Source organism: Telmatherina bonti (assembly GCF_933228915.1).
Source record: "Telmatherina bonti genome assembly, chromosome: 11".
NCBI classification, from domain to species: Eukaryota; Metazoa; Chordata; class Actinopteri; order Atheriniformes; family Telmatherinidae; genus Telmatherina; species Telmatherina bonti.
In genome coordinates this window covers 10,473,533-10,493,362 of record NC_136629.1, presented here as the reverse complement: position 1 = coordinate 10,493,362, position 19,830 = coordinate 10,473,533, and the positions used below count along the sequence as shown (strand labels likewise).

The 19,830-nt window shown below is 40.2% G+C and overlaps 1 protein-coding gene across 2 annotated transcripts in view; it reads left to right on the top strand.

Annotated features, from left to right (window-relative positions):
• ltbp1 (latent transforming growth factor beta binding protein 1) overlaps positions 1-19,830 on the top strand; it is a 167,359-nt gene that overhangs the window by 119,992 nt on the left and 27,537 nt on the right. The window contains exons 13-16 of one of the 2 annotated variants that reach the window (XM_079249191.1): positions 8,321-8,343; positions 8,735-8,837; positions 11,536-11,622; positions 13,000-13,125. In XM_079249191.1, the coding sequence (XP_079105317.1) occupies positions 8,321-8,343; positions 8,735-8,837; positions 11,536-11,622; positions 13,000-13,125 (339 nt within the window). The remainder of the gene's footprint in view (positions 1-8,320; positions 8,344-8,734; positions 8,838-11,535; positions 11,623-12,999; positions 13,126-19,830) is intronic. The other variant, XM_079249192.1, reaches the window with a different exon arrangement.

The following is a 19,830-nucleotide window of genomic DNA, read 5'->3' as shown; positions in this document are numbered from 1 at the left end:
TTTAAAGGAGAAGCAATCCCTCATTAGGCTGGCAGAACGTGAACAGCTACTGCAGGAGGCTTCACAGTGTGTGGATGAAACAGCTACATTTCAGTCCTCCACAGCAGAGTTCAGTATGTAATGGCTACGCAGTGATGTGACAGTTTTCTGCCTCCTCACAGCAGAGAGGTTGCTGATTCTGATCTCAGCTAATAGAATCTTACTTAAGAAATCTGGTTATATGAAGATTTAACACACATAGTACTTCCAATGCAGGAATATCTTAGAAACTCAGATTTCCCATGTTTCCAGATTGATCTGCAAAGTTAACAGATCTGTTTTCACTTCACGCCATACTGCACTTTAAAAAAAAAAAGCTTTAAGTTGATCTTCATCTATACTCCAGTTTATGATAAATTATTGATTCATTCTTGGAGAAAATAAATGGAATATATTTTTGGAAGTTTGTGTGCTACACACAGCCTGCATTTCGGAATAACTGTAAGGACTTCCAGTTGTGCTCATATATATTCATTCATCCCCGTTCATTAAAGAAAAGGCTGAATTTACAACATTCACTCAAATAACTGGAAACTTAAAAAAAGGAACAATAACTAAAAATTTGCAAAAATATTATTTTAGTGATATGAGACACTGTTTTTTCATTTAATTGAGTTAAAGAAAGAAAAAAAAACCAAACAAACAAATTGGTCCTGGACAAATTAGAGACTTTTCTGTTGAACAGTGGGACAAAATACCTGTCAACAGGTGCAGAAGTCTGACTGAGAGGAACAGAAAACACCTGACTGGAGCGGAAACATTAAAGGATTGTTCAACTAAATATTACTTTATGAGTGATGTAATATGTGATAAATCATATAATTTGTTTGCTTTTTAAAAAAATATTTCTATTGAACCAGAATTAGAAAATAATGTAATGATTTTCATATTTGTTTTTATTTATTATTACTTTAGTCAATTTCAGCTTATTTTAAAGGCAGCTGTTTTTTTTCCTTCTTTAATGAAAGGGTATGAATAGATATGAGCACAACTGTATGTACGATTCTCCAGCTAGAACACATGACTGTGCAGCTGTTTCAATGTGCTGTCAAACAAATCTGGAATGCAGAGCTTTGGGTTGAACCGTCATGTAGGGCATATTTAAAAGACAAATATTAGATATATATGTTGTCTTATATATAATGTATAAAAGAACATATAATGCTCTTTAAGTTATGACAGTGTTTGCCATTCGGTCACTGGTTAGCTTTTGGCTAGCTTCAACAAAGTATTAGTCTTGACTGGGCTGGTCGTATAGCGTCACAGTCCTGCAGGTTTTTTTTTTTTTTTTTTTTTTTTTTTTAAAAATATTTTCTTGTCTTAACAGACCTGATTCAAATGAACAACTCATTAAGCAGAACTCAAAAACTTGTTGGATCCATTCAATTATCCTCATAGTAAATCAGCTGCTTGGCCTGTTGTTGGGTCCTGATGCTGGTGTCATATTTTAGCTGTCTTTATGATGGACATTTTGTATGTATTCACCAACAATACACTACATCCCCCACACCCTCCACCACCAGCAGCAGCATTCCCAGCCAACTACTGGCTGAGCCTGTCTCTCTCTTCACTGTTTATTTACCTGGTGTTGGTTAGCTACGAGAGCTAATAGGAATTTGGGCTGCATAATATTACAAAAACATGCAATATGTGATAATGCCATGATGATACAATCTGAGATTTGATACCACTTTGGTATTTTCTGATATGGAGCTACCTCTACATGGAACTGTTAGCATCTACATAGAACTGTTAGAATCTACATGGAACCATTAGCATCTACATGGAACTATTAGAATCTACATGGAACCATTAGCATCTACATGGAACTATTAGCATCTACATGGAACCATTAGCATCTACATGGAAATGTTCGCATCTAGATGAAACAGTTAGCATCTACATGTAACCATTGACATCTACATGAACCATTAGCATCTACATGGAACCATTAGGATCTACATGAACCATTAGCATCTACATGGAACCATTAAGATCTACATGGAACCATTGGCATCTACACGAACCGTTAGCATCTACATGGAACCATTAGGATCTACATGGAACCATTGGCATCTACATGAACCGTTAGCATCTACATGGAACCATTAGGATCTACATGGAACCATTGGCATCTACATGAACCGTTAGCATCTACATGAAACCATTAGGATCTACATGGAACCATTGGCATCTACATGAACTGTTAGCATCTACATGGAACCATTAGCATCTTTTTGATTTTCCAATGATGCATACAGCGCATCAATACACAGTTTGGCATGTCTCTATGAATTTTTAAAACGATGCAAGGAGGACTATTTATCACATTTTAGGTAGTTGCTGCTATATGTATATTGTAAAGGGTAATATCTCTATCAAGGTACATTTTTGACATGTTGTACAACACAAGCAGATAATTTTGTTAACTTAAAAAACTGCAAATCTCCATTTGTTGCTTCTGCAGCTGCGCAGAAGTTAATCACACTGACAACCATAGACTGCAGGTAACACTGGGGAGGTGTGTAAGCATCAATTTCAAGAAGATATTTCTCCTGGAGAAAGATGTGCCTGAAATAATTACAAACTATGATGGGTGCAAATCTAATCAGAGGAAGAAGACCATAGAATGATCAAACTGTATTGATGATTAAAATTCTGAAGATTCACATCAGTTCAGTGAAGAGTATGATGTTATTTTTTTTTACATTTAATATTCTCTTTTGTGAGTGATGAAGATGTGATGAAAATGAAGCACTGTAAGAAATTACAACCCTTCCCCCTTGTTTGAAGGTGCAACCATTCATCAGTTTCCCACTGACAAATGTGTTGACTGTAGGTTAAACAGAAATCTCACTTTTCCAAATGAAAACTCCAAAGTAACACAAGAAACTTTGATTTATGGATCCTGATCAGGAAGCTGGATCTGTAAAGAGACTTTCCTCTTTAGGCACTTGTTTGTAACGGACAAGCATTAACACAGCTCAGATCGGAGGAAGATGAGCTTCATCCTCCTTGTTGTCATTCAGGACATCCTTGGTAGCCAGGACAGGAGAAACTTTGCAGGATCTGAGCTAAAACCAGTCAGTCCAAAAGACGGCAAAGCTTCAACTGCAAAGCAGGATTTTCCACACAGGAAAATTTGGCCTCAAAGACAATCTGACAGAAAAAACCTGCTCAGATTAGTGTTTGGATGCAACCTGGATTTAATTAGTCAGGCAGCTGCACACGGTGAGAATTTGGCACAGCAGGGAACTGAGTTGGGTCTGAGGAGGTTTTCTTTTTTCAACTTCACATCAAATCTGCTGAATGTTTAAGACCACAGAGGTAAGTTGTGTGTTTAGACTGTCTTCTTATGTTCCTGCAAACAAACTCTTCAAATTTTTAAGGGTTGGTCACAAAAATTGGGCAATAAAGCAAAAATTAAGTATTATGTTTGATGAAATGATAAAAAAACTGTTTGGTCCTCATCAAGTCTTAAAGTGACTCAGAGGAACAGCATGACAGATCAGACTGAGATTATTTACTCCTCAGAAACTAATAGTCAGAACCAGTTAGAAATGGGTTCCTCTGCATCATTTGGCAGCTTGTAGAAGGTCCTCCAGCAACAGGAAGGAGCCATCATGTTTTCCTAGGGGATTTCATCAGTCTGTCTTACGGTGTGTTTACACCAGATGCGTTTTGAGCGTCAAAAATGGTCAAAACGCTAAACGCTCGCAGCTGGTCACTAAACTGTCATTTTTGTGTCCAACGCCCAAGACGTTCCTGTCGCTTTTGCTGCTTGCCGGGAGCGAGCGGCAAACGTGGCAGAAAAGAGAAGGGGGGAAAGGTTAGTTTAAATGATGGTGGATGCAGTAGAGAGACCGTAATGGCTTTATTTTTTATAAATAAAGCTAGAGAACGTCGTCGTAGGGCTAGGCAAGGTCCTTTCTGTTCCTATCACGATAATTAAAATGTGAAGAGTCATAGATGACTGGCTTTGCACATACCCAAACGATTAGCTTGTCCTTCATTTTTGACTTCCTCCTGCTGAAAAATGTGCCATGACGTGTTTTGCTCTGTTTTGTTGACGCCCCGCATCAAGCAACAAAAGTTTGGATTTTCCATCTCTGCCGTTTGCGGCAAACCTGATGCTCTTGACGCTCAAAACGCATCCAGTGTGAACACACCGTATGGTTATGGAGAATTTTAGCTCCACTCTGCTTTCCAGCGTTGCTTCAGGTCATTGAAGTCTGAAGGTTTAATCACAGCATCTCAGTCAGGATGAGGTCTGGACTCTTGACCACACTAAGTCTCCCTGCCCTTCCAGGTGAAGAAGCAGCTGGAGAGACTGAACCAAAACCAGACTGCTGGTCCAGATGGTGTCAAACTCTGACTGGACCATGTCAACACCTTGATTCTGTTGTAGATCTGCCGCTATATTTGGGATCATTGTTCTATTGCATGAGACACTTCAAGCTTTTTCTGTCATTCAGACGGACTCATACCTGACCCTTGAGTACATTATATCCAGAGGAGTTCATGGTGATTACAAGGTGTTCAGATCATCTTTAACATTTAACAACAACTGAGGACTGGAGAGTCTGAGATGGAGCTCTGGGGTCGGAACTTGGTCTGGCCTTGCTGGGTGTTCACACCTGCGAAGATTGACAGCGGTCTTAGATGTTTTCCACTAATTTTCGTTGTTGTTCGGTACGTAATGACACAGTGTGACATCATATGCGGTTGGACCAAAGTGCAACCTTCAGTGGTTAAAGGGAAGCCTATGCGGAAGTGCATAAAACTGCAGTCCCCCCTTCATCCACTAGGGGCTCTAAAACAGAGCAAATTGCTATAGACTCCCATATTAAAAAGACCAACTTCACAGCAGAAATAAACATAATTACAGCCTGGTTCAAAAAATCAATTTTAGGTTTAATAAGTCAGGTTTACCTTCATGACAACTGTAGGGGAGTGAATTCTTTTCTAACTCACCTGTTTAAAAGTAATTTAATCTCAAAATTCGACAAATTTAGGGGCGTATCCTTTTGATTGACAGGTATCCAATCTCCCGCTTCAAGCAAGAAGAACATAGAACAACCGCGGTTTTTAGCCGGTTGTTAACGTGACTTAGTTTTAGCCCGCTTACCTCCTGTTATCTCCGGGTTAGCTCAGTTAGCTCTTAGCTACGGGCAGCTCAGAATTTGATAGATGTCAATGGCGCTCACAGCCCCCCTCTCAGCTCCACCTCTTTGCCCATATTTGTATTTTCCGGGCAAGACGACACGCATGCCCCTGCCAAGATGGCGATGGTAGGAACCGCCCACCGAGCTTCAATTCAGCTCTTCAGAAACCTATGGCTGACGTCATGGAGGCTCCGCCCATCTTTCTATATACGGTCTATGGGTTGGAACAACTGTTTTCTTGCTATTATGTCCTGATAAGCACACACAGATAGAGTCTGTTGAAAACACTGAACTCTCACCGTGAACTAATATCCCACAAAGTGCACAAAGCTCAGCGAAGTGAGAAGCCATCCGGTTTAATCTCACCTTGTTTCTGCAGGACAAACAGCTTTAAGAAGCCGAACTGAATCCAACATGAGCGCAAACAGTTATGGCAGTCCATCACTGAGATGCCAACGTTACCTGTTCTGCAGGGATTTAAAGGTTATCTAAGCAGCTCCACTTTCCAGTGAACCCAGGCCATAGCAACAACAAATTGATCCTCCTCACGTCGTGTCGGCGTGTCCAAAACCATGCATCTTATTCGTCTGCACTGTGGAGCCTGATTGTTGTCTGAAAACTGTTCAAAAATGAGCCCATCTATTCTTCTGGCTGACATTTTCATTACAACAAACACAGAATGTGTCATTTATCATCACTGAATCCTACAAGCTCTGCTCACCATACTGCTATCTGTAATTCTCCAGTGAAACACTTGTGGTTGGATTAATACTCAACAAGTGCAGCAAACTGTTTCACCATCTCTATTTAAACTTTTGGCTGGATTTCATGGAAGCACATTGCATTCACTTGAGTTAGAAAAAACAGTTTTTTTTAATTAAGCAAAAAACATTTTAATAAGAAAAGAAACAAAACTCTGTTTTTCTACATGAATGAGCAGTAGAAGTGGTGGAGGATAATATATACCTGGCAGTTCAGCTGCACAACAGACTGACAGAGAAATCGTACTCAGAACCCAGATAGGCGGCATGTTTGGGCTGAAACCAGGCTCAGTTACAGTATTGCCAAATGTTGTGTGGACCAGATTGGATCCATGTACGAGGAGCCAGCCTGGATGGAGATTACAGTAAATCCCTTTTCTACACATCTGGTAGTCAGGCTGAGTTTTGGTTGCTTCGGTCACATGGAGTCAACGGCACAAGCCAAGGCCAAAGATGGGCCAAACTTTTTTGTCATCAGGGATTTATCAAGAGGAGAGGGCAGAGAGCCTCTTCTTCTGGACGAAGCCGAGATCCTCCAACATCTGCAAGGTGAGTTCGATCCACTTTGCAACATGACAAGACTTCGTGAAACTGAACAAATTGAAACGTTCGGGTTCTGTTCTGGAGATTGATCTTGATCCTGGAGCTGATTGTCCAGAGAAGAATACCGCAAAAGGTGCTGGACATGAAGAGAGAGATTTCTTCACATCCTCTTCACAGTACAGCGGGGAACAGCAGTGTTCAGACAGAGGCTTCTTCATCTACAGTGCAAGACATTCTTGTCAGCATCCATCCATCCATCCATCCATCCATCCATCCATCCACCATCTATCCATCCATCATCTATCCATTCATCCATCATCTATCCATCCATCATCATCCATCCATCCATCCATCCATCCATCCATCCATCCATCCATCCATCATCTATCCATCCATCATCTATCCATTCATCCACCATATATCCATCCATCATCTATCCATTCATCCACCATCTATCCATCCATCATCTATCCATTCATCCACCATCTATCCATCCATCATCTATCCATTCATCCATCATCTATCCATCCATCATCATCCATCCATCCATCCATCCATCCATCCATCATCTATCCATCCATCATCTATCCATTCATCCATCATCTATCCATCCATCATCCATCCATCCATCCATCCATCCAGTCATCCATCCATCCACTCGTCTGTCCATCCATCCATCCATTGTCTGACCATCAGTGCATCAGTGCATCTGTCCATCCATCCATCCATCCATCATCTATCCATCCATCATCTATCCATTCATCCATCCATCCATCCATCTATCCATCCATCCATCCATCCAGTCATCCATCCATCCACTCGTCTGTCCATCCATCCATCCATCCATCGTCTGTCCATCAGTCCATCAGTGCATCTGTCCATCCATCCATCCATCCATCCAGTCATCCATCCATCCATCCAGTCATCTGTCCATCCATCCATCCATCCAGTCATCTATCCATCCATTCATTCATTTATCCATTCATCCATCCATCCATCCATCCATCAGATGGAATTAAGAAACTAAATTCATCTGCTTGCATGTGATCTCTTTTTGGTCGATCCAGGTGAGGGACGGTAGAACAGTTGGTCCAACCAAAGGTAGATTTATTTGGAAAACAAGGGTGGTCTAACAATGTTTTCTGTGACTGTGGATTGACTGGAAAATCCAGAGTTTCTCCTTTCTGCTCATGTTCTTCTTCATTACTTGAACTCCTTTACTTGTCTTCATTCCCAACTCAGAGGACACTGGACCCCTTTTTTACAGTGTCTTCTGGAATAGAGTGTTTTCATTTCATTTCAAACATGTTCTGAGACTCTAGCTTGTGGTACTGCAGATACCTTGCCATGTTGGAAAACAAACATTATAAACTCATCTAGCTGTCATTTCTGACTTCACAGCTGAGTTATAGCTCCACAATACATATATACAGGATCATTCTGCAGGGTTAGATGAAACTGCAGACATCTGGGTTATCATTTGGGTTTTATTTCTTGCAGGTGAGAAAATGACTGAGTTTTTATTATTAATACTATTGTAATTATGAATTCTCAAGTACCAAACGGAGTAGGTTTTTTTTTTTAAAAATTGACTTTTTGATTCAAGTGAATGCATTATGCGTTTGTAAAATATGAACAAAAGTTCTTCATATTTTCAGTTCCAGTTGTGATTGTGGCTGAATGCCACAGCCTCATTATAAACAGTAATTTCCTGTTCTGAGTGTTTCTAGCACACTCAGTCGTACTGAAGCCATGACATGTTATACTAAAGTGTCACACTGTCCTTAAACATGTGTTTTTTTCTTTGTGCAGTAGCAACAGGTGCTCCAGATCAGGTAGGTTGGGTGACAATAATGCAGCCGCATGCATGCACAGCCTCCTTCTTCTCTGCAGCTGAAGAGTTGCATGGAGTCAGAAACACTGCAGGACTTTGGCTGGTCAGCTCTGAGCAGAGTTCGTTGTTAAACTTGCACATGCACATCTAGTAGTTCCTGATAGCAGAGAAACTAGAATGATTGGCATCACCTGAATAGCCTTTGTTGATGTTTTTGCTTTTTGCTTTCCTTGCTGAGCCTCTTGCTGTTATGAGAACAGCTTATAGCTTTCCTGCCTCCCAGCACAAACACTGCATGACAGAGCAGCGAGCGAAGCTTACAAATCATCCAGTGGCACAAACATACAGTCCAGTGCTGATCTTCTCTCTTCGGTCTTGTCTTGTTATTGAAGGAGCTGCTAATTCCTGTGGTTAGCATTTTACCTGTAACTGAGCCGTCCCTGCCACAGCTGCCTGCAGATGTATCTACTGTCAAGATGGAGGCAGCGTATCCAGGTGTCTGTTTCAATACCCTTCAAACTGTGTGGTTGGGTTGGTAGTCATGTACTTGTACACAATTGGGTTAATTTTATATTTAGATATCTTTATTTTATATTTCCAAGTCTTTGTCTTATTTAGGTGAGTTGAAAGTGGTTTTATTGACATATTCCTGTTTGGTTTCATTGCTTACTCTCACCTGAAAAAGAGCTAGACAGCCACACAGCCAGAGCTTTTTTGATGCTGGTTATTTTTTCAGGCTGTATTCCAGGAAATGTGTTTTTCATACAGAGATGAATTGTTTAAAAATTCCCAATAAGAAATAGAGTTTAAAAATCAAATGGAAATGAACAGTGCTTTACTGGGGTTGTGTTCTTTTGACAGATTTCAGACTAGTTCAAACTTACAGAACAAGCAGAGATCTGGATATGTAGCTGGACACAGCAGATATTTCAACTTATTTCCAGCTTTCAGACTAAATAGAGAACTACCTTATCAGGTCATTACCATATCCTTCTATTACTGGATCAGACCCCATTTTTACTCCAGAAATACATTCATTCTTTGGATGATACATTGAGGAAGGCTTTAGAAACATTCCTCAGAGGTTTTCTCCATGTTGACACGAAGCATCACACAGTTGCTGCACATCACCATGAGAACCTCCCGTTCCACCACATCCCAAAGCTGCTCTGCTGGACTGAGATCTGGTGACTGTGGAGGCCGTTGGAGGACAGTGAACTCATCGTCATGGTGGAGATGATGTGAGCTTTGTGACATGGTGCATCATCCTGCTGGAAGTTTCCATCAGAAGATGCTACACTGTGCTCAGAAAGGGATGGACATGGTCAGCAGCAGGACTCCGTCTGAATTGGACGGCGATACCGTTGATCCAAGGCAGGATTGCTCTAATCCTACCATGTGAATGTGGAACTGAAATGGAGACTCATCAGAACAGGCAATATTTTTTCCATCTTCTATTGTCCAGTTCTGGTGAGTGTGTGTGAATTGTTGCCTCTGTTTCCTGTTCTTACTGACAGGAGTGAGACGTAGTGTGTGATCCTCTTCTGCTTTGGTTCAGAAAACTGCTGCTCGCTGGATATTTCCTCTTTTTTAGACCGTTCTGTGGAAACCCTTGAGATTGTTGTGTGTAAATCCCAGCAGATTAGCCATTTCTGAAACACTCAGACCAACAACCATGCCACATCCAGTCACTTAAACCCCCTTTCCTCCTGTCCTTGAACTTCAGCAAGTCGTCTGCACCGTGTCTACATGACTTGTTGTGTTGAGCTGCCTTGTGATTCGTTGGTTATATATTTGTGTTAATCAAAGTTGAACAGGTGGAGCTGATGGAGGGGATGGGGAATTACTCTGAATCAGTCTACCAGTAATGCAGCTAAAATATCAGTGCTTGATGAGCTCTTTAACATGGCAGAGAGACTCAGTCTGCTAAAACACAAGGTGAAAAAGGTGAGTGTTGGCAGTGATCCTAAACTTTCAGACATGTCCTTTCATACAACCATTACATGTGTTTCAGACACACTTGGTCCTCCAAAACAAATTGTTAAAAATGATTCCTCAAGTGACAACTATATCTGGACATCATCCTCAGGAACTAGCTGTTATTTCCAAGTCTGACTTTTTAAAACCAAAGTATATCCATGGCATTATCAAAGTCAGCATCTTGTACAGCTTCACTTCCTGAAGTTTTTAAAACAAAAAACATTTTCACTGCTCAAAATCTCTAATTACACAGCTTCTTGCTGCAGGTTTAGTGGTGCAGCAGTGAAAACATTCCCCTCTCAAACGGCTTCCTGTTGCAGGTTTAGTGGTGCAGCAGTAAATATATTCCCCTCTCAAACGGCTTCCTGTTGCAGGTTGAGTGGTGCAGCAGTAAATATATTCCCCTCTCAAACGGCTTCCTGTTGCAGGTTGAGTGGTGCAGCAGTAAATATATTCCCCTCTCAAACGGCTTCCTGTTGCAGGTTGAGTGGTGCAGCAGTAAATATATTCCCCTCTCAAACGGCTTCCTGTTGCAGGTTGAGTGGTGCAGCAGTAAATATATTCCCCTCGTCAAACGGCTTCCTGTTGCAGGTTGAGTGGTGCAGCAGTAAATATATTCCCCTCGTCAAACGGCTTCCTGTTGCAGGTTGAGTGGTGCAGCAGTAAATATATTCCCCTCGTCAAACGGCTTCCTGTTGCAGGTTGAGTGGTGCAGCAGTAAATATATTCCCCTCTCAAACGGCTTCCTGTTGCAGGTTGAGTGGTGCAGCAGTAAATATATTCCCCTCGTCAAACGGCTTCCTGTTGCAGGTTTAGTGGTGCAGCAGTAAATATATTCCCCTCTCAAACGGCTTCCTGTTGCACTATGTTTCCATTATTTTTTGGCTGTTCAATTTCATATCAGTATGAGTTTACACTCCAGCACTACTTTCACAGATATCATAAGATTCCCCCAGTTAGAATTTAGGAACTCCACATTACATTGCTGTTCTACATGTTGCTGTTCTACATGTTGCTGTCATACTGAGCTCCTGAGAGGCTTTAACATCTTCCTGATCCAATCTGATGACTGTATTCATATGACAGTGCAGTTCAGTGACAAAGACAAGCTGAACTCGAACATGTTAAGCTTCATAACATAAAAGTAGATCTGATCATAGAATGTATGTAGAGAGAATAATCTATAATTGTGTCTGTGTTTATAACTTTCTAGAAGTTGTTGAGAAAACTTCTCCTCCTGCTCCGGTGGAGATCCTCCCGTCCAACGCTGGACAGGACATCGCTCCTACTCAGTCAGCCGGTAAAAAACACACAAATTCTTTCTTTCTTTTCAAATCACAGGAAAAATTATTTTAAAACATTTAAAAATATTTATAAATTATAATGTTTAATTAATTATACTTTTGGTAATAACATTCCTTTTTAGTTTTTTAATTGATTATAGTTTAATTATAATGAATTGAAAGTAAAAATACTTTATTTCTTTCTCGAGGGAGTTTAAGATTGATAAGATTGCTAAATTAAAATGTTGATACTCTGTAATATTTCTAGGAACAAGAAGCAGCTGAATTCTCATGTTTACCCTCTTAAAATCCTAAAATCATCACTTAAAACATGTTTTTATGGATAAAAGACTTGTGGACAACTGGACTACTGTTACTGGACCTTACTGATGTTTCTGTTGCAGTGTCATCGGCTGCTGGAGTACAGTATGAATACAGTAATAAAATGATGAAGAGACTATAAAAGAGGATAGTGTAGGATATATTTGACAGGCTGAGCTTTATAGATGTTTAGGGGGAAAAAAAACCCATATGTATAGTTATAAATATGAATAACTTATAGATGTCTGGAGTTCTTTACAGACACAAAAGTGTAGGAAAGTTGGGAACTTTATGGATAGTATGCACAACATGCCTTCCTTATAAAGTTTAGCTTGAATCTGTGCAGTTTCTTGTTGTCTGTTTTGTAGACGTCAAACATTCAGTTACTGCTGTCGGTTTGTGAACGTTACAGCTGAAAAGACCCAAAGCTGAATCAGGATGGAGACAAGAGCCCACAGTTTGAGCCAAAGATTGGAGAACATTTTGCCCCAATGTTTTATTTCCTGCATGAACAAACCAGATAACAAGAAGAAGAAATTATCATCAGATATTAACTGATATGTTGTTCAATAATTTTATTAGTTATGATGCTATTTTGAATCTTTTAAGTTTGTGTCATTGTGTGTTGCTTTGGTTACGACTTCAGCTTCTTGTTACTAACTAGATTGTTTCAGGGGCTGTCAGACCAGGTTGAAACAGCAGAAATAACTACAGGAGATTTCCATGGATGATATCAGTAGAACAGTCATGTAGTGATATTGATAATCTATCAGCATCTATACACATATTTGTTGATCAATCATGGACGCAGGAATTGTCTGTCAGACATCTTTAGAAAGAACATGAGGACAACATTTTTAGTTATAATCTGATGAGGAAAAGTATGGTTATCTAAAGGTTTGTTAAAGTCACCCTGGTTATTCTAACGTGGTAGAAAAAATATTTAGTTTGAGGCTCTAGATAGGAGGAAAGCTTCCACTATATTCAGATTTAATCTCATTAAGCTGCTTTCAGACTGGATGTTTTCCTATTAGCTGCGGTGTTGATGCTGTGTTGTGGTTCCTCTGATCCAGAGGTGGATGAATGCCAGATCAACCCTTACATCTGTGGGCCAGGAATCTGCTACAACATGGCTGACAGCTACACCTGCCACTGCGATGAGGGATACCAGCTGGATGGTAGCACAACCACCTGCGTGGGTAAGAAATACAAGCAAAGGACTCAGTCTGATGGAAAAAGTACACCTGATAATATTTTTCAGTATTTACGTCGAACAACACGTAGAAGTGCATCACATGCTGCACTCACTGACACTTAGATATCGGAGCTTCTACACCAAATATTCATCATTTCCAACAATTATGTCTTTCTATGCAGACACACAGGTATTAGTTCATTCTCAAGGAGTGTGTGATGATGCAGCATTTAAATACAGATGTGCATATGTGTGTGTCTTGCCCACACACAGATATGCTTATCTGCCTGAATCCCCCATAGTTACATTGGTTTTACATCTTTGTACCGTGGCCGCCACCTACTGAGCGTGGGTAGTAGCTGCATTAGCACCCATCTAAATGTCTTCAGCAATATTCTGGTTTATTATTTTCCTTTTGTGACATAAAGAAATGACGACTGCTGGTCCTCACTCAGCAAAGAAAATTTTTTTACATGAATAAATTCTTACTAAAACAACTTGGGACGAGACCACATTGTTAGGAGAGTCTGCACTTCTCCTCCTCCTCTTCTTCCTCCTCTTTATCACCCTCGCAGGAACGTGAATTTGAAGAGTCTGTCATTTGGTGGTTTCCTGTCATTTCTACATAGCTCTCTCCACCCAGCAGAGTGGTTGGGAATGAGGGCTGTGGGGACAAACAGGCCTGGGGACTCATTTAGAAGACATTGTGTCGGATCTATACTAAAAGTGTACATATGCCAAAAACCTGGAAGAGGCGTACGCCCAAGAGCTTTTAATGGCATACGCCGAAAAGAATTCAGATTTATAAAACCATGCGCAGCACTCCTACACCTACACCTCAACGTTTGTGTACAAGGTTCCACCTGGTGTTCCATCCCCAACATGCACACATTCAGCCATAAAGGGGTTGATGCAAAGCACCTCAGGAATAGTATTACATATTTAAATGAGCAGCTGATTCAGTGTTATTTCATGGTTTGCGACGGTAAACACAGAAAAAAGAGTAAAGAAACACAATTTTACTGAAGCAGACGTGAATGTGTCGGTGACTGAGATGTAGAGTCAAAAAATAGTTTGTTTGAGATCTGCAGTAGTGGCGTGACGGATAGAAGGAAGCGTTGTTACTTGTCTGGAGGAGGATGACTCCACTACTCATCATGCACAGTTGTGAGCAGTACAAGCATGTCTCCTCTGTGCTCTGAGAGCTTGGAAAGGGGGTTTGGAGTCAGTGCCTGAGAGGGGACTCACTGTCTCATGAATGTTGTAGTAAAAGATCACCAGTACGTCGAGGTAGAATAGTTAAAAATTTAAAGATTTTCAGTGACTTACCAAAAAGCATCATCACAAATAGCACCGCTAGTCTGTTCCACACAACATGTACTGGTACATGTAACATTACTGATACATGTAACATTACCGGTACATGTAACATTACCGGTACATGTAACATTACCAATACATGTAACATTACCGATACATGTAACATTACCAATACATGTAACATTACCGGTACATGTAACATTACCAATACATGTAACATTACCGGTACATGTAACAATACCGATACATGTAACATTACCGATACATGTAACATTACCGGTACATGTAACATTACCGGTACATGTAACATTACCAATACATGTGACATTACCGGTACATGTAACATTACCAATACATGTGACATTACCGATACATGTAACATTACCGGTACATGTAACATTACCGGTACATGTAACATTACCAATACATGTAACATTACCGGTACATGTAACATTACCAATACATGTGACATTACCGATACATGTAACATTACCGGTACATGTAACATTACCAATACATGTGACATTACCGATACATGTAACATTACCGGTACATGTAACATTACCGGTACATGTAACATTACCAATACATGTAACATTACCGGTACATGTAACATTACCAATACATGTAACATTACCAATACATGTAACAATACCGATACATGTAACATTACCGATACATGTAACATTACCAGTACATGTAACATTACCGGTACATGTAAAATTACTGGTACATGTAACATTACAGGTACATGTAACATTACCGGTACATGTAACATTACCGATACATGTAACATTACCGATACATGTAACATTACCGGTACATGTAACATTACCGGCATATGTAACGTTACCAATACATGTAAGATTACCAATACATGTAACATTACCAGTACATGTAACATTTCTGGAACATGTAACATTACCAGTACATGTAACATTACCAGTACATGTAACACTATCAGTACATGTAACATTACTGGTACATGTAACACTGTCAGTACATGTAACATTACCGGTACATGTAACATTACCAGTACATGTAACATTACTGGTACATGTAACATTACTGGTACATGTAACACTATCAGTACATGTAACATTGCTGATACATGTAACATTACCGGTACATGTAACACTACCAGTACATGTAACATTTCTGGTACATGTAACACTACCGGTACATGTAACACTATCAGTACATGTAACATTACCGGTACATGTAACATTACTGGTACATGTAACATTACCAGTACATGTAACATTACCGGTACATGTAACATTACCAGTACATGTAACATTACCGGTACATGTAACATTACCAGTACATGTAACATTACCGGTACATGTAACATTACCAGTACATGTAACATTACCGGTACATGTAACACTGTCAGTACATGTAACATTACCGGTACATGTAATATTACCGGTACATGTAAAACCATCAGTACATGTGACATTACCGGTTCATGTAACATTACCGGTACATGTACCACTATCAGTACATGTAACATTACCGATACATGTAACATTACCAGTACATGTAACATTACCGGTACATGTAACACTGTCAGTACATGTAACATTACCGGTACATGTAAAACCATCAGTACATGTGACATTACCGGTTCATGTAACATTACCGGTACATGTAAAAACCATCAGTACATGTAACATTACCGGTTCATGTAACATTACCGGTACATGTACCACTATCAGTACATGTAACATTACCGGTACATGTAACATTACCGGTACATGTAACATTACCGGTACATGTAACATTACTGGTACATGTAACACTACCGGTACATGTAACACTATCAGTACATGTAACACTACCGGTACATGTAACACAATCAGTACATGTAACATTACCGGTACATGTAACATTACCAGTACATGTAACATTACTGGTATATGTAACATTAACAGTACATGTAACATTACTGGTACATGTAACATTACCAGTACATGTAACATTACTGGTACATGTAACATTATCAGTACATGTAACATTACTGGTACATGTAACATTACCGGTACATGTAACACTACTGGTACATGGAACACAATCAGTACATGTAACATTACCGGTACATGTAACATTACCAGTACATGTAACATTACTGGTATATGTAACATTAACAGTACATGTAACATTACTGGTACATGTAACATTACCAGTACATGTAACATTACTGGTACATGTAACATTATCAGTACATGTAACATTACTGGTACATGTAACATTACCAGTACATGTAACACTACTGGTACATGGAACACAATCAGTACATGTAACATTACCGGTACATGTAACATTACCAGTACATGTAACATTACTGGTATATGTAACATTAACAGTACATGTAACATTACTGGTACATGTAACATTACCAGTACATGTAACATTACCGGTACATGTAACATTACCAGTACATGTAACATTACTGGTACATGTAACATTATCAGTACATGTAACATTACTGGTATATGTAACATTACCGGTACATGTAACACTATCAGTACATGTAACATTACTGGTACATGTAACATTACTGGTACATGTAACACTATCAGTACATGTAACATTACCGGTACATGTAATATAACCAGTACGCGTTCCATATGGCTTGCATATGAATGGAATTCACACGTTTTAGTAACAAACACATTAGAGCCGTTACAGCAATACAAGGCAGGTACTGGTTACATGTGGAAAACCAGTGTTTTCTGCAAACTGCCTTTTTACTTTGGTCTCTTCTCCCACAGAGCAGGAAACTTAATGTATCCAGTTGGCATTTTAATAATGCCTTCCTAACCAGCTAGCATTATTGTGCTCAAGAATGGCTGAAATATTTCACATTTAGATACAATGTCAACATTTAACTTTACCTCATGAAAGTTTGGGCAGAAAATGTTTTGAATATCAGCCCACCTGTCGGCTACTTCCCGCTAGAAAGAACCAGTTGCCAGAAACCTGAGAGTTGTCAACAGATGAAGATGAACCAGGATCGCCCGGTTCCAGTGGGTTGATCCATCTAACCCTGGACCCAGTTCAGTACATAGATTTAAGAGAACAGTTCTCAGGAATCTAAATGTGCTTGTCAGTCATCATCATTGGAAATGGGAAATAAGAACGATAACACGCACGGGTCGAACGTGGCTTAAATTCATCATCTCATCAGCTCTGCTGCCAGTTTTTTCTCTCCAAAACGGTACTATGCAAGGTTCAACGTTGGCGCACCGTTACGCACTTTATTCCCCGACTTTGGTTTTATAAATAACAAACTTTGTGCAAAAAAGTACTTGAGCAACTTTCAGGCCCAGTTTTGTGCACAAGCAAGCTTTATAAATGAAACCTGGTGATTATTTCCTACAGTTGCAGTAAAATCTCCTCTGCTCAGCTGTAGACGATGAAGGATCACATCTAACGGGTTTAAATATGTTTATTTGCAGCCAAAGTATCAGTAAGAATGACACAAAACCTGCTAAGAGCACACCTACATCCACCAGTCATACCAACCTCCTCTTCCTCCAGTGATGTCCTTTTGGACTTCTGTGATGAATCACGGTAAACATTAAAAACAGTGTTGATATCCAGACACAGTGATACTGCAATACCACATCTCCAGGAATATGCATAATAAATGTCATTGAAACACAGTAGACAGGGAGTTTTATTGTTGGAAACTTATGTAATTATCTGAATCAGTCAAACTTTTGCTTGAAAAACACGTCCTTGATGTATTTTTTTTTTTTACAGTAAAAATAATTAACTAGCTTAGGAAACAGACGGATTGGATAAAGTCTTCTCTTTGATTCAGCCCTGATTCTAAGCTGCACCAGGAGACAGTGAAGATAAAAACCTCCATCAGAACTAGATCAAGGAAAGAAACCTCCATAAGGACCAGGACCAGGAAGAAAACCTCCATTAGAACCAGCGTGGACAGGAAGAAGGGGACACCTCGCTGGTTTGAGTCGTATTATTCTGATCTGTAGAGCAAATAAATCTGAACAGACTGGATATAACCAGACATGCTGGTGGCGTCTAGTCCTCGTGTACTGTCTTGGTGTGTTGCTGACATTAAACTCCGAGGTTTCTCATCTCGCTTTTATAAACTTATTGGAGTTGTTAGACCTCAGAGTACACCATGTCAAGCCGCACAGAAATCAGCCTGTGAACACACACAGCAGGAAAACAGCAAACTGATCCAAACACACACTCTTTCCTGGAAAACCTTAAACTCCTCCCAGAAAGAAAAGATGATCTCTCCTGCTCCAGCTGCTCCCATGCTCCACGTGACGTGGGCTTTGCTGTGAGGTTTTGGCCGTTCACGCTGGAAGAAGTGGGGCCAAGCCACAGAGGAGTGGTAGGGAGCGATGGTGGCAGAGAGAGGAAGTAATCAGACTCTGCAGCAGACGTCTTTTTAGAAGTTAATAAGCCAGCCAACAGATGTTTGATCAGCACGACCAAACTCAGGAAAACGCCACTTCACCCAGTCTGCATTGTAGGTCTGGAATATAAATCTGGTGGCCTGCTCACCCACAGGCAAAATCCCCGGCGTCCCCAGCTGCTGACACGCCGTGTTCTGGAGTAAAAATGGATTTTATAGTAAATCTGAAAATAGACTTGGAGGTAGAGGAGGAAGGTTGGTTCCATGTGAAGCTGGGTTTTATTATTGCCTGCATTAACTACGCGCCGCACGAACACCTGGACACCGTCTCGGCACCAACACACACAGCACGAAGCAGAAATCCACCATCACACTGGACAGATGCTTCTAACAGACCTGGAGGCCGTTTAGCAGATGTTCACGAACAACGTGGCACAGCTGGGACCAGATTATTAAGAAACTAAACAGGAATAAATCATCCTTTCTTACAGTAACCATCTGAGAATTTGACCGTTATATAGAGAAGTGTTGACTTTGCTGCAACATGGAGCTGGAAGACCCAGGTTGGATGATCCGGGGATTTGAAAGAAAACAGCTGAAACCTGAAAGCACCAGAGACAGTTTAGTCATGTTTATGTCCGGTTCAGACTCTCTGTGGGGGGCTTTGTTCACAATCATCTGCTTGTGTTAAATGAGGAGGTTTTCTGGGAGCTGGTAGAACTGGTGTCCAGACCTACACAAGTTTAAAAAAACAGAAAGAAAACATGAATTAACACGGCAAAGTCCCTACTTTCTAACACTGGCCTCATTTATTTTGACTAAAGTTTCATTAACTGACCCACCTACAAGCCGGCTGTCTGAAAACTCGCCACGTGCAGAACAGAAGACTGTTTTTAAAAAGAAAAGAATCATGCACTGACCTGGGGTGTTTTGTGCACGAGTGCAATCATTTCTGACACAAGAAGCTCGTTCACAAACATTTACCTG